We start from the raw sequence: 23153 nt of genomic DNA on the forward strand, positions 1-23153 counted from the left end.
AGAACTATAACATTTCGCAAAGGCTAATTATTTTCGTTTGCAATCTAGAATTATTATTGAATAGACTGCGGGAATCTAATCACGATTACGAGATTTTCGATATGTTGATCGCCAAGGTGAAGCTCATTTACTTATTCACTAGCAAATATTTTGTTTGTTTCAACGGAACGGGATCAGTGCTGTGTAAATACTAAGTGGGGAATCTGCTACGACTTAAAATGCACAATCATGCCACCTTTAATGCTCTGAAAAATTTTGTGATTTTTTTTTCGTGGTCAAACATGTTTTGAAGTATCACCATTTTGACTGATGTGTGCTTTAACTGATCGAATAAATAATCAGTTGATTAGAATATAAACGTTTTGGAGTTGGCTACATCAATTATTCAGGAGTATTTAAACTTTTTAACGTTTTATTAATATTTACGTTATGCAAGTTGCATCTATTTCAGTTCGCATTATTTGATTATGCTTAGTTAAATATGACCAAAGAGTCACAGGATGATACTATTCTTTTAGAGAGTTTAGCTGCTGGACAAGAAAAGAGACATGTACCCCTCTACACTACGATAATGTCGAGCTAATGTTCCAAATAGAGCCGTGTATCGCCCAACTTCCTCTAGCGCTTAATCTTGTCAAAGAGATTTATTTAGTAAGCAACATTATGATCGGTACGTCGCATACATACACCACTGCAGATCAAACATTTCTGTGATATCCAAAGTCTAAAGTTGCACTTACAAGTCATTAAGAAAAGTCCACATCCTTTCCAGACATGTTTCTAAGGGCAGAAAGCGTATGAAGTGACACATCATTTAGTAAAACAATAATGTTCGTTCACATAAAGCGTTCCACCAACGGGCCTGGAAACTGTAACAGTCGTATGTAGCTATCTGTTAAGACATCGAGCAAAACAGAGCAGTTACTGCGTGTCCTGCAGTTTTGATAAGGTTTACGTGGTTACCCAAGTAACTTTAGGCCAATGTCTACTCATTAGTTCGGTCCCATATTCTTTGCTTAGTGCGTTGTGACATGTGAGGTTGTAAGTACGGGATGGAAGGTGGAAAGGTGAAACATGGTAGCAATACCGAATGACATCAAGGAGTATAACTCACTTGGTGGTTGATTCTCGGTGATGTTAGCTGTGGAATCAACTACCAGGGAAATTACACAAGTGCTGAACAGTTTTATAGCAAGGGGTTCGCCAGGCACACCATCCCATCTCGTAGACAGACCACGTGACAAATCTTCCTCGCTTGAGTCGTTTAGGAGAGATTTGGGAGATAGAGCTACAAACGCCATTTCTTCAAGCAGTTTTATTCGGTTTTCCTAAATCACTTAAGGCCAGTACTGGAATTTTTTATCGATGCAAGGCAACGGCCTGTCTTTTGCCTCATCCCTGGACAATTTCCTAGAGGCCGACGACACTTTAACTTTCTTTGAACGTCCAGATACATGTTTAACTGCTGACACATTCCGGGATCTCACAAGCCGAGTGACATTATGTTCATGGCGCAGGGTGTGTCTACATTATTAAAGCCTGTAGATACGAGCTCTTCAGTGGCGTTGGGCTCGGAACACAGAAAATGTAGGAATATTTTCTCGGTATAGGGCGAATTCCCTATATTTTTTGCGAAGTTACTGCGTTTGGACAATAAATATTGTAACATTAACTGCGTAACGTTTTTTCGAAGCTGAGACGATGAATGGCATGTACAGATACAGTAAACGCTATGATGGCGGAGAAACAGCGATGTTAAACGTTCGCCCAGCTGTTTTATTTCGGACGTTCCAAAAGTTTCCCGATTACGTTCCATTTCGCGTACATGAAATGCATCTGAATAGAACAACCTATCTTGACTCGGAGGCCAGTTAGAAAAAAAAAGGCATCTGAAGGTTGGAAATGCGATTGCCTTCTGTACGCAATTTACCGACTCTCTCGTTGGCGTCTCCTTCAGGTGCTGTGATCTGTAGCCTTGTGTGCTCGCACTTAATCTGGACAGCAGCTAGAAACCAGGCAGCGAGCATACGTAGGAATTCTTCTGGAAGGAGACACCTATTTCATAGTCGATGTATTGTACACAAAATGGAATCATCAGCAGGTCAAGGAATCTAAAAACACTTTATCTTCCATTGCCGCCCAATGTTTTGAAATTACATAGTAGACATAGGTAGCTCTGAATCAGTAACACTCTTAAAAAACTACTGAAAATTAATGACAAACAGCATAACAGGAAAAAAGCTAAGTTCTATTGATGCATTTTATGCTAACGCTACTTTCTCTTGGTTAGGAAACTTACAATCCTTCTAGTGAAAGGAAAGTAAATTTTCAGGTATTACACTTCTAATGAATCTCTTCGTTAGTCCTGCGGTAAACTGTGACAATCTGACCAGAATTCTGCATATACTAACTGATGACACAGGCTATCAGTCAGTGACTATTAGGCCTCAGTTTATGTTGAGTGGAGCTAGGAGTCTACCAGTGTTTTTCATATGTGCTACATGAATTCCATCCTTTATGCTTAGTATTTTGTATTTGACATGACAATTTGGAGCAAGCGAAATCACCGTTCATTCAGATGTGTGTGTGAAAAAAGTATATTGTATATTGTAACTCACAGCCAAGCTGAACAGCAAGTCAGTTCATCTTTAATTAGCGCTCTACTCCTACTATTCAGTGTGCCCACTTCCTGCTTCGAATAAAAACGACTCAGTCCTGTCACCAGGACAGGAGTTTACCACCTGGTCAGTTATAGCAAATCATTTGTAAGGGGCAGTATCATGTGCCCAAAGTTTAACGGACATGTAATAACAAGTTTTTCTTTCTGGCTGGAAAATATTTCAGTTCCTTTAATTGTGAGATGTACAATAATTTTTTTTTAGAACAGAGTGAAATGTTTTCTGTATATTTAGTTCCTTTTTTCTTGGATTAGATATATAGCCTGTATTCGCGCTACTTACTATTCCCAGAGCTCCAATGATAATGCTGCCCCTCTTGAGAGAACAACCACAGCAGCATTGCTTCAGCATAGGTAGCTTCCCCATAACTGCCGAGACCAACCTGAAAAATATGACCAGAGTTTGTACTCAGAAGACGTATGAATTGCATCGAGTACAGATACAATAATAAGAGATTAGGCGGTTAGTGATTGCTACTTTCATTGTGAGCTGCGAAGCAGTTTTCTTCCGCTCATTGGTGTAAATTTTCTTCGTTCCATTGCTGCATGCAAACTATGTGGCAATGTCTGATTACAATTTATCACAAAATAAGGCAGAATTGCTTTGAAGTGATTGTAATTTATATGATAATTATATTTTAGATAAGAAGATATGTCAGAAACGTTCAGATATCTTTCTATTAAATCAATAGCGTCCAAAAAGCAGACGTTTTTGTACGTGAGTCGACGAAAGACTTCTTCTCATGATATGGCTTCAGGCCAGTCGAGTTACATATTTCAAGAACATCCTGGTACAAAATTTACACCTTGGTGGGACAAATAAGAAACACCATGAAGATCACTAGAACTGAAGAGAAGAGAATGGATGATACTCTGATTTTTTGAATAGGTGTCTTTCATAGTATTTTTTCCTCCTGTTGAATACTGCAATTTAAGGGAGCTTTAAGGAAGGCGCTCTTATCTTTTACTGACATAGCATCCTCAGAAGCGCTTGGCATTTATTACTCGTTTTCAGATGTTTTGAAGTGTCTACTTTCCTTCGTTGCCAGCAGTAAGTGCTTAAAAAATTTCTATGAAAGTAACTTGCGTGAAGTGCTGCGGAAATAACGTGGAGTGCAAATAATGCAAATACAGCAGGAGATTAAGCAGGTTCGTAAAAATTATCCGCACAGGGTGACAATCAGGTCCAGCTTGTTAGATAAAAACCTCTACTGGCGTTGAGGAAAAGACTGTTAGCTTTAAAATATGTGAAAAAGAGTGATACGTCCCCAGTGATGACGCTTCGTCAATAAAAACGTAACGTGTCTGGACAGTACAATTTTTACTCTTTAAAACGAGAAAAAAAAGTAATAACTGACAATGGAAGGTGCTGTGGGCTGCATTTAAGTGAATTCAACTAAGTCCCAAGAATCTATGGTTAAGTTAAATAATTATTTCTCCTTAAGTACTGATGGTGATAATGCGTCAGGAATAAAATGTTACGAATTCCTAACTATGATATGATAATGCCATCACTAACATGGCTGTAAGGGTTTAGAACTCTTGTCATGAGCATGAGGATGAAATTCCACATCTCCTCTTGCTTCAATTCTTTCCAGATGTGACTATTGTTTAGCAACAGTGTTCTCCACTGAAAAATGTCCATGCGCACATGCTCCTGGGACCGCTTTCAATAAAATTCTACTGTGCGTATGAAGACGTTCTTGTTTAAAACAAACAAACGTTTCGGCGACTGTTTCCAGTAGTATGCACCGAACTGCCAGAGAGTTCGGAACTGATTTTATTTTTGGCGTAAAAGCGACGTCAACGCACTAACTACATTGAAAGCCTGAACTAACAATTCTAAACAAAATAAAATATGCATTCGACCAGTCAGTTGTCGGCGGGCAGTATTAAGTAGTGGGCTTGCGATCGCAGTGTGTCAACTTTACTGTGTCACAGATCACAATGGAGCAAAATCGAGTGTTCGAGACATGTTTTGTGGAAAATTGTGTGCGAGGTTTACCCTGTACACTTTGACTGTCGGGCAACTGACATTCAAGCCACTGTGATGCACGAATTGAACAACATTCTATAGAAGGACTGTACTGAAAATTTCACATGTTTGTATGAAGGTTCTGTTCGTCGTATTCAACTTTGTGTGTGTGTGTGTGTGTGTGTGTGTGTGTGTGTGTGTGTGTGTGTGTGTGTGCGTGCGTGTGTGTGTGACAGAGAGAGGGGGGGGGGGGAGGAGATTGTTTAGAACATCTGAAGCATTAAATGCACCTCTTAGCGTCTGTCTACTTTTTATTAATACAGGGTTGTAGCTTTTTGAAGTGACGGGGCACACTATTATGCTGATAAAAGCAACTTTCAGCAGCAACCTAAAACGTTCGTGTTAATTGATAATGCTATCAAACATAATTTTGTGGAAATTAAAAGCTCGATACCCTGCAAGAAATGGAACGGTTAATGCAGGGCATCCCAAATCTTTAGGTTCACAATTGCACGAATGGTGGCAATGCTAAAGTGAGCAGCCTGAGGTAAGGAAATTGTTTTCATTGACACAAACAACTCGTAGCTTATACCAACAGCTTCAGTTCTTAGCAGCTGCTCAAAGCGATAATTGCCTAGCGTGCGTTTCACTGGCATGTTCACGGCTGTTGTGCTGACGAGTCTTCTGTTACCTGATCCAACATCTTATCTTCAAATTCTATAGTTGCAACGAGCCTTTGCCGAGAACCGTTGTCGACCCACCCTCTACTACCTGGAAGTTACACTTTCTCGCAAGTTTTTATCCATGGAGATAAAGTTCTTCGAATTAGAGGGAAAGCTGTTTCCAAACATTTCTCTGTAAATTTATTTGACTGTCCGTCGCTGTATCCTGTAATTAGCAATGTTCCGGCAACCAGCCATGAACTGTAAACATTATCATACTGGACACACCAGTGAAGACGTGCATTGTTTTTCAAAAGAGCACCTCGAACATTAGTTCAATGGGAGGGCTGTTTATTACGAATGATAAACAGTAACAATCACATTCCTCACACGCGTTACCCGTTCAAGACCCTTTAATCACAGAAAAATCAATTACGATTCTTTGGTTCCTTACAGTATTTAAGCGATATCGTCTCTAATGCTTCACCCTATTTATTTGTAACACCTTGATCCGAGGAACGGTGTTTAAGCCGATGGCATACTGTTCGTGGTATACAGGTACATAAATATATCGAATGATTCAAACTGACTTAATGTAAAACACAACCCTACACCCCATGTTTGGAGGAAGTATAAATTACTTTGTGAAATCACTTTAAAGTTTGGTGTGAACTAAATAATAAAGATACATAGAAACTCTCAGCGACTTCAGGCCAATTGTATCAGAAGTTGGACTTGAAAATTTCGTTCTAGATTTTTGCTCCATTTGTCTCATGACAGTACAATTTGTAAGGTCCTTGTTGAACAAGTAAGTAGAACATGTAAGAAGAGCAGCGACGTTTCTAGAAGAAAGGAAGGAAGGTTAAGATTTAACGCCCTTTCGACAACGAGGTCATTAGAGACAGAGTACAAACTCAGAATAATTCAAGAATGGGGTAGGAAATTGGTCGCGCCCTTTGAAAAGATCGATCCCTGACTTTGCCTGGAATGATTTACGAAAATCAACGGAAAATCTAAATCTGATAGGTTGGGCACATATGTGAGCCGCCATTCTCGCGATTGCGATTCCACTCTCTCCACCTCTCTCAGTAGCGATGTTTCTGTCGATCCACTCTAATTAGCGCTGGACTGCTGCAACGGTGCCCAATTGACTTAGTGGGACACGCTACACTTGCAGACCATCTTAATAATGCAGTCTCTTTGAGAGCGGTAAGTGGGGAGTCTGTCATTAAGTATATTTCTAAAACATATCTTCCGGATAAAGACTGGAAAAGCTTTCGTTCAATTTATTCCCACCACTTTGTGCAATGGCGCGATTAAACAGTGCGTTGAATCAACAGTTTAACGAGAGAGTATTCCTCCAAAATTCTGTCACTATGAGCGATATTCCAATATAATTTATCACTCTGAAAATCTATCGATAACATAATGGGGAGGCGAACAGCTCCCTCGTTTTGAATACAGAATCCTGAATTACTGGCATATATCTGCATCTCATTCATACAGCAGGTGCCGGTAACACGTTCAGTATTTCCGTTTGCAAAACGACGTAACTATCGTTTAATGACATGACGTACACATGGATTTAAACGTAGATATAGTGAGTTGTTAAACACACAGGTAATCAGACAATCGCAAGGAGAGAGACAAAGAGGTAGAGAGAATTTTAACTGTCTTTATCATCAATTTGTATAGCGTCTACTGCGTAAAATATGTTGCTGTTTCTGGTCTATTATTTCCTTTTCTTAAGCAACGATTTCTCCTAAATGTTCCCATTAAGACCGTTTGTACCTTATATTGAGTAAATTAGTTCTTTCTACCAAATGTGTTCTTTACCATACATACTTTCCTGCTTTTCTTTGCAGATGGACTATTATTGTATTAATATTATTATTATTATTATTTTCCCCCTATGTAGCTCCTTTAACAGTAAAATGTTTCATTCAGTCCACTTTCTTCTGTGTATATTATGGAAACCGGGATATCAATACTGCAATTCGTAGACAATGCGGTGTAAGTATGTATGACATTACATGAAACTCCTTCAGCAAGTTTTCCCAGTCATCGCTTGATTTTATTTAACGTATTTAATAGACACGTGTAGGTAGTGAAGAAAAGGCGTTATTTTAAATAAACATCGCCAATTTAGGGAAAGATGTGACAATTTCGTACTGAAAATTAAGGATGGGGGTCTGCAAATGCTATTGAAATTTAGCACACAATGTTTACGTCGGTGATATGACGTGATCTAGCGAGATACAGTTACAAAATTCTTAGAAGAAAGTTATTAATCAGCGTATTGCATCAAGAGCTAGATCAAAAGAAACTATGAAGTCGGATGTATTTAGATAGACTATTGTAATAAGTGTATAACATTTGCGGGTTTTTGATAAAATATGTTAATTTTCTTTGTTATGTCTTTAATATAAACCAGTAGGGTCCCAACCTTTGTGAGATCATTACCCCTGAGTGCAATCAAATATTAGCTAGTACCCCTCTACACTCTCCACACTACTGTAATTAACATTTGAACTTAACTAAATTGTACAATGAAAAGATTTTTACTTTTAAAATGATGCATTTTGTTTTTGTAGGTGTTTCATTAAACCAAGAACTGATGAGTCAGTGAGACGATTGGTACAGCTTATTTCTGACGATTTTACTTCTGAATAACAGATACTGGAAGATTTAAGGCTGTCAGTGCTTTGTGTTTGACCACTGCCAGTAATAACGACAAATAATAATAATGATAACACAATAATAATAATCCTGTGTGGAGCACTATAGTAGCCATTATGTAGTTACCGTTGTCCTGTACTGTCAATTAGATCGTTTGTCTGTTTCAAAATAAGTGATGAAGCCATTTATGATAGACAATAGAAATTATTTACAACTCTGAAGAGAAAGTTTATGATATATTTAGCATGTGTGATGTATATGTCTTACAGCACAAAGTACATGTGTGATGTGTGGACTGTGTGACATAGATGTTGTTCATATATTCAGTTTACAAGCTGTAACCTATACCGCATCGTGTCACTCCTTAATGCTAGTATTTAACAAAAAGTAATTACTGATAAATTATGTAGTAAATATTAGAGTCTTGTAAAATTATGATAATAGTAATGATCTTTTAAAATTAATTTAGTTTAATGACTGAGACAAAATCATAAAATTTCATTGTGCCCCTCAGGAGGTACTTCTCTCCAGGTTGGGAGCCACTGATCTAAACAATGGTTTTGAGGAGAAACGAATCAACACATGGTTCAACTGATTTGTGCATAGTTCATTTAGTTCTTAAAAACAAATAATACTGAAACTAACACAAGGAAATGCTATTGAATTGCCATTTACGTGATAAAAACCTTGAATCGAAGGTTTTTTCATTTCACTGGTAACTTAGCTTATTGTAGCCACATATTTTTCTTTTTATTCAGCACATCTTTCTTATTCGATTAAGAAAAAGGTAAAAACAAATAAACATTGCAATTTTCTGTCAGAAAAGTCGATATTCATGAGTCAATTGCTCTGAGCTTTAAATGGAGCCCACCATTATCAACAGTACGGATAATTTACTCTGAAGAATCTTGTCGCAGAACACTCTGTTGACGTCCCACCACTTCACGCAACCTGCTTTGACGCTGCCTCGATCATTATTACTGATTCTGCCATCATTTTGTGAACATATCGTAGATTACTGGAATACATTCAGATTCAGTTGATTTTATTCTCCGATTTGAAGCGTGCCAAGACAGGACTTGTTTCCAAATTCTTAATTGTTTTTATGTTCAGTCGGAGGCAATCATCATTTATACATTACTTGTGAAAAGATGATAATGTCGAGTGAGGTTGTGCATGGCCCAAATAAAGAACCACGATGACGGGGTAGGTATCAGATCTGTCGGGGCCAAGTTCCTTGAGAGGTGGGCATTCGGTGAACCTTGTCGTACTGACAATCCGAGTTTCTCGATTCGAGACCCCTAGTGATTTTTAAGTAAGTGGAAAGCAAAGAGTAATTTGGGTGAGAGTGAGCAAGTACGTAGCTTCGCAAGACGACGAAGGAAGAATCTTTAGAAGATAACAGTGGTGTTGGAAACTGGTAAAAATTAAAAATTAACCTGGAGGTAAGAAATGATTGTGCGATGAGAAGAAGCATTCAGAGGAAAATACAGTAAGGAAGTTTCGTTCGGATTTACGTAGCTGAAGTGTTCAAGATTTACAATCGCGTGTGCAGGATGAGGATCGGTAAATGTTGTATAACATGTTTCAAATAGAACTTAAGGGATTTTCAAGGGACAATTTCCAGAACGGCTCTAGCCGGCCGAATTAGTAGTATACTGTATAGGTACGAGTATCATTGTCAGTCCGGACCGAAATTTGTTAGGTTCAAAATGCTTTGCACTACACCTGTATCAAAATAACTGTTAATTGCAACAACCCCACGAGGAACGAGCCAGGTCGCACCTTCTGTTTCCTTCACCGTTGTCAAATTTTATTGTGGCCGAGCGAGATGAAGCAGTGGTTAGCACACTGGACTCTCATTCAGGAGGACGACGGTTCAAACCAGCGTCCGGCATTCTTGATTTAGGTTTTTCGCAATTTCCCTAAATCGTTTCAGGCGAATTCTGGGATGGTTCGCTTGACAGGACACGGCCGACTTCATTTCGCGTTCTTTCCTAATCCGATGGGATTGATGACTTCGCCTTTTGGTCCATTACCGCAAATCAACCAATATCTTACAGTGGATTACTATTACGGCAGCTTAATACAGCTATTGTGATTCGTTTTTGTCATATGCTCCATTTCTGTCAGCAATTTGTTTTTCTAATACATAAAAGATTGCCTCCGGCATTCTCAGTGCTGTCCAACACAACCATCGTACTTCTTCTCGGTTCAGAGTTTTAAATTTTGAATTTATTCCTTGTTCAAGCGGCTGGAATTTCGAGAGGGTCCTCAAAAGTAAAAAAATGAAATTATCGGTATCCAATAGCAACTGTCTAGCAAATTGTTTCAGGCACTCATTGAATTATGCTTTTGTCATCCAGGAATTTTTGTTAGAATTGATCCGATACCCTTGAAACATCTGTGGCCACTAGTCTTCGCTATCAATGTTGTTTTAGTTTCTGAGAATCGTCCATTTTCACGTTAGTCTTTCGTGGTCATTTTCTCCCCCACGAGAGTCTTCTTCTTTGTAATTCCATGTTTGGTAGCGAAGACACTCGAAAACGAAATCCCCTTTCATCGGCACTGAACGGTTTAAAACGGTTTTCTAAATAGTCTAGTAATCCATCCCTCAGTAGTGGCGAAGAATTCTTCAAGAAACGAAAACTCAGCATGCCTGGCTGGCTATCTTCCTCCATGCGACACTATTCTTTTCTGCAATCCTGTCTTCCTGTTTCAACTATGTGGACGACGGAATCACGATAACAGCCACTACATCCTTTTATTTACTTAACCAACATCTTGCTATCTTTCTGTGACAGTCAACCAGGCGTAGTTATTTGAAGTCATTTTTACAGCTGATTTATGAACTCTAGTTTTTTATGCAGCAATGAATAAACAGAGTAATCTCATGAGTAGTTAAATAATTAAAAAATTACCGAAAGAACTGACGAAGCGATTGGAATGATCGAGTATTAGATAACCATTGAGTTAGAAGTATGTAATTTGTGGGCATTTTTCCGAGGTGCAGTATTACTTGATTTATCGAGAAATTCGACTTATCGAGTTTCGATTTATCTACAATCGAGTGTATACGCAAAATGCTTTCAGTGAGCTCTTCCCTCTCTACAGCCTGTGTAAGAAACACGTGATGTAAATATCGTCCCATATGCTCTTAACAGAAATCACTGGGACACTTGTAGGAAGCTTTCTACGATGAACAAAGTCTGAAAATTACTGAAAAATCAGAGTATTATCACTTTGCGACAACAATTGGGTCTTGTACAGTAAATGACGTGAGTGGAGGTCAAACACGCGGTCTGTTTGTGCGGTCGGCGCGCAAGAGCGGGCACTGCTGATAACCTTTGACCTCGGGTGCCACCACTGATGTGATCCGTTGGAAAACCCAAGCGATTCGGCTCCAGTTCTCATACGTAATAGTACTCAGACTTTGTAAAACCCATTAGTGTAATTTGTGACAAATTTTGACATAAATGAACACAAAATCTGTTCATATAATTTCGCCTTCAGTCCCACCCACAGATTTACTGTTATCGACATACACTGATGAACAAAACACCAAGAAGGAGTTGTGCGATGAGGCTGAAAGGAGACTACTGGGGCACACTTGTATGTGACACCCGAATACCACAGTAATATTAACGTAAATTAAAATGGAACTAGTATGTTACAAACGATGTATGTTTCTAATAGGCTTTTGGAAGCGGATCGCTGGCTGTACACGACAGCAGAGCCAAAGATATTGTTCCTGGTCTGATATTGTAGTGTTGGAGCACAGTTGTAGGCACCTGTCTGTGAGTGAAAGAGGATGGTGTACGCAGTTTTTGTGGTGTGCTTTGTGAAGCCACCAAGTATCATATTAATGCAGGAATTACGAGGACATGTAAGCAGAAGTCTTCTCGCAAGTAAGGACGACATCAATTCCATACTAAATGACTCCACCATGCTTTCTCCGTATCCTGTGTCGAAAAATACGGATTCACTTAACAAAATTCGTGAAATGCTTTCTTTTCGTACTACAAAAAGATTATGTCACTATGAAATTATAGACATTGCAGTTAACAATATAAAGCACGCACCACAGCGCCGCAAACGTCAACAAAAACATGTAACCTCCAGGAATTTCGCATAGGACAAAAAGTGTTGGTACGCACTCACTACCTATCCAATAGAGGAAAACGTCGTTGCACTAAATTTGAGCTTTTATATTCTGGACCTTTTAAGATACGTAACCTTCCCAATCCCAATGTGATTCATACTGAAACTTCACGGACAAGAAAATCGCGAGGCAATCATCACGTCAAGCACCTTAATAACTTTTGCTTTGGTTCATTTCACGTTGCTAGATAGAATTTTGATGGTCACATACCACAGCTATTTATTTTCCGCCTTTCAGCCTGGTATATAAAATATTTTGGTACTTTTGAGGAAAGATGATATTTGGCATTTGTCCTGTAGAAGTCGTTATTTGCAATACCAGTAAATCTCAGTTTATGCTTATTTTAGTTCTACATGCTAGTCCACATAACTATAAAGCACACCAGACCTTTTGATTGACACATTTCCCATGCTTGCACAAATTCTATAAGTACCTTGTTTTCACTTTTCCTTCGTTATTCAGCATTTTATTAGCTGGCGACGTACCTGGCACGGAGAATCTCGCAGGTCGGTTCTGTTACCGTAAGTTTACACCTTGCGCATTTCTCTGTTTTCATACCCATGTACGTGAAAGCAACAATTGAAAGCGACACCACTTATTTTGAAATGTGTCAAGTGGATTACATCCCTTGGGTGGACTGACTACTACAAACTGTAGCTCAAGCATTATTTTTCATAATTAGAATTGGTGTCCTTTTTGTACACAGCATTTATGTATCCTATATTCGTTTATTTCTGATGCTATTTTGTCTTTGCTGACATCTTGTAATGTGCTACTTTAATGTGCTACTTTTTATGTAGCTGTACTTCTCCTCTTTGCCATCATTGCACATCCTATACAAGATAGTATTACTACCAAAATTTATGCCATTGATTGATGAATTATTATTACATTTTTTGTTAGGTTAGTCACTCTTTGCATTTTATAATTTTGCCATGTGTCATTTATGTCCAGTCTTGTGCTCTAATTTGCTATATATCTGTTGTACTTGATGATGTCAATAGTTTACTTACTTTAACCTATGTAAATTTAAGAAATCAATGTACCCTGTAACTCATGTCCATTGCATATACTCATCCATTTCGTATATTTTGCTGAAACAATGTATTGAAGTCTCATTGTATCCGAAAGAGCCATTATGTTGTTGTCTAATGAGCGTTCATGCACTGAGCTGCACTAATGTAATGACGATCATATTGATGATTCTTCTATAATGATTTTGTAAGATGTTAATATGTATTTTGTGTGTGTTGCGTACTGTCTAGGAAAATCTGTCTCACCTTGTGACACATGGTTGGAGATGTTTGTGGAACACTGTCACAGAACCTTTGCACCTAAAAACACTTTTTCACCATTCCTTATGAGGTTGCACATGATACTGCCTTCTTATGTTAGCAGGCATGACTGCCTTTTTTTTTCAGGTTGATAATCACATTTCCAAGTTCCACTATTTCTGCAGTTCACCCTCATCTTTGCACATTTATCTCATGATTTACTGTGACATGTTACATTTATCTACTCTTTAAGCTGTTTTGTACGTTTGTCTTCAAGCTTGCATATACCATAATCACATTTTTTTCTTTGCTTTGGCCATAGCAGTTCTTGACTCAGGACGAATGACAATTGACTGTTAATCACTTTCTTTACAGATCAAGTGCACTGCCCTTATCTATCATGTCCTTCCATGTAGACATGCACGTTTTTAGAGATGTAGGTAATTTTATAGATAGTTTTATGAAGCCCTGAGGGTGCTACACAACCTATAAATATTGTGTCTTTACTCATACAACGGCATACTTTGATTTTATGATGCTATTTGTCTAATATGTACTCGCAAAAAGCCATACTCTTGTATAATACTGCTATTTATGCACTTCGTTCTTGAAAAAACCATATCGAGCTACATATTCCTCTTATGAATTATGGATAGGTTTCTGAGTGCCATGTACTGTTATAGGTAAATGATAGTTTTTGATACTTTCTCAGCTTTGATGTTTATCTCATGTAAAACCAGGCCACTTGGAGCCTCAAACATTTTAGCTATTAAGGTCAGCATTTATTTCATGTTAAAACTAGACGACTTTGAGCCACAAAGATGATTTCTGTCACATTTTACAGCTACTAAGATCAACATTTAAGTTTGTAGGAAGGCAACTTCGAGCATCTGATTGATAGTTTCTGTACAATTATTTGAAATATTAAAATTTGCATGTATACCAATTACAATGTCACCTGGAGCCATTCCAGTCTTGATTTGATATTAGGTTTTCTTAAGAAATTATGTCACGTTATTGCATGTATAAGGCCACTTAGAGCCACAGTATAATGTTATGAACCAGTGATGTTCTCTGTCATATTAGGTTATACTAGTGCATAATCGGCAGCCCGATGCCACACTTATTGATGTTGGCTTATTCTGAGTTCACTTCCAATTTTGCCTATTCACTCTGATGTAATGTGCTGTTGTGTCATCCAGTCTACAATTTAATTAGGATACTGAACTTTCTCTCATCAGATAGATTACTCGATCTTGAGATAGGTAGAAATGACCATTTTTCCCTACCTTACCTTTGTTACCTTTTCATACCTTCCATTATCCGGTGTCCTACCTCTGTTCATAGTACTGAAGCAATTTATTACTGGTATAACTGACTGTATATGTTTTTTCTCAGAGGAATTTGCACTATGAAGAACAGTGATGATGCAAATCACCACATTACTGTCATATGATAACCGACAACTATGTTTTCTAATAATTTGTTGCCGAGTACCTATTGTATTTCTGTACATAACTGAAGCAAATAATACGGAGTTCGGTTGTCTTCGTCCTCTGAACGCAATCCACATTGGTCACTACTCATTTGTTGAACCTGCACAATACAAAGGAAACGGAATTTATGATGCATTCACTTCAACATACTCGTAGGTTTCAGCCATGACTCTTGTTTTCCCTTGCCCAATCCTATACCATCATCTTCACGGTCAGGATTGTATGCCGAAATTGCTTTATGTGATGTACTTGTCAACAACCTTGCTTACGAGACAATTTACTCACAATATAACCGGATTATAATTAATACTACTGCACCTAAGCACCACCAATTCTTTCACGTTTAATTATGTTATACAGTTACATTTTTTGTACAATCATTGTTGCTTTATAATGATCCTCAGGACTACACTCTTATGGTCTTACACAACTCAAGATTTCTACTTATCAGTAGTGGGATAAATTTACCACACATTTGTTGTACAGGGTACTTACAAATATATGCCAAATTTGTTAAAGACCGCTGGAGGGTTGTGACAGGAGTCTACTGGAGGACACTTGTACTTGTGGCACCCGACTACGACAATAATATTAATGTAAATTAAAATAAAACTAGTATGTTATAAACGATGTATGTCTCTGATAGGGTTCATAAAATCGATCGCTGACTGTGCACGACCGCAGAGCCAAAGATACTGTTTCTGGTCTGAGATTGTAGTGTTGGCGTAAAGAGCACTTGGTGCACAGTTGGTGGTAGCTGTCTGTGAGTGGAAGAGGATGGTGTAGGCAGTTTTTGTAGTGTGCTTTGTGAAGCCACCAGGTGTTAGATGAATGTAGGAATTACGAGAACATGTAAGCAGAAGTCTTCTCACAAGCAAGGTAAGTATGTTAAAGAATTATGATTTTCGTTTTGCAGCGCGTTATTATAGATGACTTGACTGATAATTTGTAATTTTTGAGTAAAAAGGCTAATTAGATATTTCACTTTTATAAGGTTTCCAAGATTTGTTAGCATAGCTAGATCTAATTTGCTGATTTGCATTTATGCTGGTTTAGTGAGGTTAGATGATACTTGCTGTACAAATCTTATTGTCCGTGAATCATTTAGTAAATATGATGCATTTTTTTGACTAATGTAACTTCAGTTGTTAGATGTTTTGGAAAGACAAACATAACTTGCAATATAACTTTGCTAAAAATCTCAGTGTTAGTAATTCACCACAATCACTACCGCCTCCCTGTCCAGGTCACATGTTTTCAAAAGAAGTTGGATTTTTCTTAAAAATTTTCATTTATCTGCCAAAAGAGTTTCCAATACATTTCAGAGTATTAGGGCCAGCATTGCAACTGCTGAGCCTGTAGCTATAATTTTATTTTATTTTTTTCGTTAGAGACCAAAATATATCGCGTTCCACTGTTGCTGCTTTAGAGGTAAGGCAAAATAAATATTTTTATGCACTCGCCATCATTCAGTGTATTTCATACAAAGCAGAATAATTTTACTAAATATTCAAAAGATTTCTTAATTTAAAAGACCGTTACAATGCAGATCAGGTTTGCTTTAAATGCACGCTGTAGCGGTTGTTAGCGTTAGTAACCTTTGAAGTTGTACGTGGTGAGTTCTTATTAGTCAAGAATGCCTTAAGGTGACGAAGACGCCATTATCAAATCAAATGACTCTGAGCACTATGGGACTTAACATCTGAAGTGATCAGTCCCCTAGGACTTAGAACTTCTTAAACCTAACTAACGTAAGGACATCACACACATCCATGCCCGAGGCAGGATTCGAACCTGTGACCGTATCGGCCGCACAGTTCCAGACTGAAGCGCCTAGAACGGCTCAGTCACTGCGGCCGGCACGCCATTATCAACATCTCACTAAGTTTGAACGAAGTCGATTAATAGGGCTACGAGAAGCTGGATGTTTTCTTATGCGATACTGCAGAAAGACTTGACAGGAATGTAGCCACAGTGCATGATTGCTAGGCGCGAAGGTCACGAGAATGTACAGTCGCAAGCAGACTGGATTCCAGACGGCCACGTGGCACTACCAAGAGCGAAAACCATTGTGATGGGTGTATGGATCTGTCGCATCGTACCGCATCTACAGCTGCAGTTGTAGAAACAGTTGGCAGCACAGTGACCCAGCGAACTGTTAGGAATCGGTTAGTTCAAGGATAGCTCCGAGCCAGACGCCTTGTAGCGTGCATTCCTCTGACCCCAAACCACCGCCATTTGTGACTTCAATGGAGTCAAGCGAGAGCTCTTTGGAGGGCGGGGTGGAGGTCTGTTGTGTTTTCCGATGAAAGCTGGTTCCGCCTCGGTGCCAGTGATGGGTGTGTTGGTTGTAAGAAGGCCAGTTGGGTGCCAGCAATCAACTTGACTGCGTGTTAGACACACTGAACCAACACCTGGAGTTATGGGCTGAGGTGCTATTCCTTATAACAGCAGGACACTGACTGCAAGTTTGAACGTCAGTCTGGTGATTGTACCTGTTGTGTTGCCATTCATGAACAACACTTCAGAGGGTATTTTTTGGGTTACAAGCCGCTGTTGTAACCCAACACTCTCTACAAAGTGTCGACATGTTGCCTGGGCCTTCTAGATCAGCAAAAAAATGGCTCTTGAGCACTATGGGACTTAACATCTATGGTCATCAGTCCCCTAGAACTTAGAACTACTTAAACCTAACTAACCTAAGGACGTCACACCACACCCAGTCATCACGAGGCAGAGAAAATCCCTGACCCCGCCGGGAATCGAACCCGGGAACCCGGGCGTGGGAAGCGAGAACGCTACCGCACGACCACGAGCTGCGGACACTATATCAGCAGATCTGTCTCCAATAGAGGACATACGGGACATCATCGGACGACAACTCCGGAGTCATCGACAAACAGAATTAACCGTCCCTTTACTGACCGACCAAGTTCACCAGGCATCTGACATCCGCACCTGTACAACACAATGCATGCACATTTGCGTTCTTGGATTCAACATTCTGGCGGTTACGCTGGTTATTAACGTACCAGTATTTTACTTTTGCAATGGTTTCTCACCCGCTTACATTAACCTGTGACCTTGGAATGTTAATCTCTTAAATACATTACGTAAAGTAATTTCATCACTATAGCCCGCGGGATTAGCCGAGCGGTCTCAGCGCTGCAGTCATGGACTGTGCGGCTGATTCCGGCGGAGGTTCGAGTCCTCCCTCGGGCATGGGTGCGTCTGTTTGTCCTTAGGATAATTTAGCTTAAGTAGTGTGTAAGCTTAGAGACTGATGACCGTAGCAGTTAAGTCCCACAAGATTTCACACACATTTGAACATTTTTTTCATCGCTATAGGTCAATTATTTTTTGGTGTTGCGATTTTTACCGTCAATGTAGTTCTCATATAACAATTACTTTTGTTTTTTGGTGTTGCGATTTTTTTCCGTCAATGTAGTTCTCATATAACAATTACCCTATATTACACTAAACACTCACAGGGATAAATATAATTCGAAATCTTGCACGTAAGTGAATTGCATTATTAGGTCACGATGAATTACATTATACAGGACTGGATAGTGCAGAGAGTGTAAGTAAACCACAATTGATTGAAAAAATGTGGTGCTTCAAAGTTTTGATGACGGGAAAATATTGTTGATCGGCATAAATTTCGGATTGGCTGATAGAAGAGACGAAAAACGACAGAAACAAAACAAAAGCTGACAAGTGCCAGTAGAACTTGACCTCTTAGGGTTACCTAAAAACTTAAGAACGTGCATAACTCCACTACAGGTTTTTATGAATGAGTTTATGAGTATCAAAATATGTGACATAAATGGTCGTGAAGTCTGAGTGCATTAACGCGGAAAGTAAAATTTGTAAGGCATCAAGGCACCGTAGACGTCAGTACGTAACATAAATTTCAAGTTGATACGTGTAGCCGTTCTTGAGAAATAGGGGCTTAACAGTCGGACAGACCGACAACATGTGATCCTATAAGGGTTGCGTTGTAACCGATTGAGTTACGGAGCCATAAAAACGTTTAAAGAGCGCACAAAGGCTACTTGTTCTTGTTTGGTATCATTAGAAGAAAGTTATGTTTACATTCCTTGAATGCCGATGACGTAAACAAAAATAACCAGTGGAACTTAATATATCAAACCCACGACAGCTAAAAATGCTCGAAAATTTACTTTCGGTGACACTGAATAGCTGAAAGCAGTTTAAAAATTTGCCATCAGTATAGATATACGAGATCTGTGAGTTTAAATTGAGATGTAAGGTACTTACTTACATGTTTCACACATAATTTGAACGATTTGCTTATGGGAATGATGTGCAAGGAGTCAGTTTATAGGTTCAATCCCGCCACAACCTGTCCTTCGCTTTATATATATAGACTTCACGGTACGGCATAGCAAAATATCGCGAAATAAAATTTTTGACATGGGACGATATTGAACGTCTCTTCGCTCTCGTGTTCAGATCCTAATAACCGTTTCATATGAGAGTGACAATATGGTTGACGGCAAACACAGAGGTGTGGTAGAAAGCGGGACGAAAACATTCACGCGTGCTCTTGCACGTTGCTCTTGTAGCTTCAAAGAAAACTGATCCTATCTGACGACCTACCAACAATGTTGCTGGATTTCGCAGAGCGTATCTCGTTGTGGGGTGAGACGTTAGTAGAGAAGATGTGCGTTACCTGGGTCCGCGTCGCTACTGCAGCTGTGATGGAGGCCGGTCTGAGACTGCGTGAGGCTACTTCGCTGCTCCTCGGCTGGGCCGCTGTGAGTCACGAGCCCAGCCTCCAGATGCGGTGCGGCGCCTGGCGGTCGCTGCAGCCGGCAGCATTTGCATCCAACTCCCCGAAACGCTGACAGTTTTCCTGCAGCTGCATCTGGGTCCACAGGGATTTCTTCCTAGAAAACATCCGTGGCTCCTATAGCTTCCTGCCGGGTAACTTCAGAATGGTTTAGTGCTGCGAGGTTGTTACTTGTGGTGAAACATTTTACTGTACCGTGTACCTTGGAATAATCAAATAAAAGTTGTGACATCGTTACACATTGCTTCAGGTGATTTTTTTAAATCGACGTATCTTGTATTCGCCACACAACTTGGTACTAGCCATCCCGGTGTTTCGCGCCTATATTCAGTCCTGATACTCCGCGGTGAAGCACCAGAACGTGCCTACAACTTTAAACGCACACTGTTTCCACACCCGATTTCCTACAGCATCTTGGAACCCTTAAAATCAATGAAAATACACATTTACATCCATATATCTTTAACAAAATCGGTTCATGAAACTTCCTGCCAGATTAAAACTGTGTGTCGACACGAGACTCGAACTCGGGACCTTTGCCTATCGAGGGCAACTGCTCTACCACTTAGCTACCGAAGCACGACTCACACCCCGTTCTCACAGCTTTACTTTCGCCAGTGCCTAGTCTCCTACCTTCCAAACTTTACAGAAGCTCTCCTGCAAACCATGCAGGACTAGCACTCTTGAAAGAAAGGATAATGCGGAGATATGGCTTAGCCGCAGCCTACGGGATGTTTCCAGAATGAGATTTTCAATCTGCAGCGCAGAGCTTCTGTAAAGTTTGGACGGTAGGAGACTAGGCACTGGCGGAAGTACAGCTGTGAGGACGGGGCGTGAGTCATGCTTGGGTAGCTCAGATGGTAGAGCACTTGCCTGCGAAAGGTAAAGGTCCCGAGTTCGAATCTTGATTCGGCACAGAGTTTTAATCTACCAGGAAGTTTCATATCAGCGCACACTCCACTGCAGAGTGAAAATCTAATTCTGGAAAATCGGTTCATATTAAACACATTTCTCCTCTTCTTCACTTCTGCCAAAGCTCCTTTCCAACAGCTTGGTTCGAGAGCTTATTAGGGGTCGCACACCCCTCTCCCCGCTAAAACATGACAAGAGGTTCAGGCTACCTTTTCCCTTACACGAATAAATACGTACTCCATCCCTCACCTTCAAAATCTCTTTTCTCTCATTTAGTTAAATTTACTATCGTCATCTGGAAACCGTTAAGATCAGTGCAAATAGTCAACAAAATCGACTCTTTTACTTGTTTAAAAATTCATAATGAACCATTCATATTTAAATGTATAAAACAAATGTCTTCTCAAGGTTTTTTAATGTTGAAAAACAATTTTAATATATTATAAACATTTCGGCTCTAGTGGGGTAAATATTACTACGAGAGAGCAGTGGGAACGCAGTGGTGACATTGGATAAAATTAGACCTTGCAACTCCCTTCCCCTCACCTTTCTCCACTCCTTTTGCACTCCCCTCTCCTTACCACCAGTGCGTAAAGGGCTTCGAGATGGAACCGACTCTGAATGGTGCGAAAAGTGGCAGTTGACCTTAAATAACGAAAAGTGTGAGGTCATCCACATGAGTGCTAAAAGGAACTCGTTAAACTTCAGTTACACGATAAATCAGTCTAATCTAAAAGCCGTAAATTCAACTAAATACCTAGGTATTACAATTACGAACACCTTAAATTGGAAAGAACACATAGAAAATGTTGTGGGGAAGGCTAACCAACGGCTGTGTTTTATTGGCAGACAATTAGAAAATGTAACAGACCTACTAAGGAGACTGCCTACACTACGCTTGTCCGTCCTCTTTTAGAATACTACTGCGTGGTGTGGGATCCTTACCGGGTAGGTCTGACGGAGTACATCGAAAAAGTTCAAAGAAGGGCAGTGCGTTTTGTATTATCGCGAAATATGGGAGAGAGTGTCACAGAAATGATTCAGGGTTTGGGCTGGAAATCGTTGCGACGGAATGTTCTCACGAAATTTCAATTACTAACTTTCTCCTCCGAATGCGAAAATATTTTGTTGACATCGACCTACATAGGGAGAAACTATCACCATGATAAAATAGGGGAAATCAGAGCTCTTGCGGAAAGATATAGGTGATCATTCTTTCCGCGCACTATACGAGATTGGAATAATAGAGAATTGTGAAGGTGGTTCGATGAACCCCCTTCCAGGCACTTCAATATGACTTGCAGAGTATACATGTAGATGTAGATGTAGATGTAGACTCCATCCTGCATATAGGTGCGTGCTCCCCAGTAACTGAAGATTTTTGCGCTCCGCCTAAGCAGTCCTGTTGGCGGTATCACCTGCAGTAGTTGTTTACAAAATTGTTTCCATCATGCACATTGTTACATTACAGCACATTTGAGAGGGCAGATATTTCTGTCCATTGTTAAAACTACGATAGTAAGCCGTTGCACTGGTTCTTCCACCACTTCTGCCCTTGGAAACGGACCTATTCCAGCGTCAAGGTTGTTCACTGAAGTCCTTTCTTGCTCAGCTGATCTGCGGGTGCTTGTTTTTTAGTTAGAAAATGTGCAGCAGTCAGTCGCTATCGATCTATTTATTATACAGGAGGGGGCAAATAAAAGTGGTCCGGACAAGTGGACACCACTGCACGTGAATGTAAGCACGTAACCACTACCCGTGACGCGCACACCACGTGTGCGACCGCCACTTGATCGACACCGCTTCAGAGCGTAGCGCGGGTTGCGTCGCTAGTGGAGCAGCGCAAAGGGGACGGTGGTTCAAAAATGGCTCTGAGCACTATGGGGCTTAACATCTGTGGTCATCAGTCCCCTAGAACTTAGAACTACTTAAACCTAACTAACCTAAGGACATCACACACATCCATGCCCGAGGCAGCATTCGAACCTGCGACCGTAGCAGCCGCGCGGTTCCGGACTGCGCGCCTAGAACCGCTAGACCACCGCGGCCGGCGGGGACGGTGGTATTAACATTGGAACAGCGGCTGTTCGTCGTGGAATGTTACGTGACGACGAAGTCGTGGAAACGGTACGGCCAGTTGTTTGCCGAGAAGTTTAAAAGTGTCAAGGTGCCAGCAAAGTGTGCTGCGCAACGCTTAGTCCGAAAGTGGCCTCAGACAGGATCTGTTTTGAAAAGTCAAAAAATATTCCGAAAACTGTCCGCACACCAGAAAATGTGGCTGCAGTTCACCTGAAAATACTTCAGAATCCTACCAAATCAACACGTCACCTGTCGCAAGCGAAACGTCCCCTAAGAAAAATTAATGAATTACTGTGCTGATAAACCTCTTACTTTATTTGATTTTCAAACAGCTGAGCTGAACTGAACGTACTCAGACATTTCGCTCTTTCCCTATTCTGATCAACACTAAACTGACACACAATATTTTCCGCGCAAC

The 23153-nt window shown here is 40.0% G+C and overlaps 1 protein-coding gene across 1 annotated transcript in view; it reads right to left on the reverse strand.

The window, feature by feature from the left end:
• LOC126469797 (uncharacterized) overlaps positions 1–19774 on the reverse strand; it is a 98221-nt gene extending 78447 nt beyond the window's left edge. Inside the window, exons 1-2 of the mRNA XM_050097054.1 lie at positions 19625–19774; positions 2961–3060 (exon numbers count right to left, since the gene is read on the reverse strand). Of these exons, the coding sequence (XP_049953011.1) occupies positions 2961–3044 (84 nt within the window). The 5' untranslated portion in view covers positions 3045–3060; positions 19625–19774. The remainder of the gene's footprint in view (positions 1–2960; positions 3061–19624) is intronic.
• Between the last annotated feature and the right edge of the window lie 3379 nt (positions 19775–23153).

The sequence above is a fragment of the Schistocerca serialis genome, chromosome 1 (genome assembly GCF_023864345.2).
Source record: "Schistocerca serialis cubense isolate TAMUIC-IGC-003099 chromosome 1, iqSchSeri2.2, whole genome shotgun sequence".
NCBI classification, from domain to species: Eukaryota; Metazoa; Arthropoda; class Insecta; order Orthoptera; family Acrididae; genus Schistocerca; species Schistocerca serialis.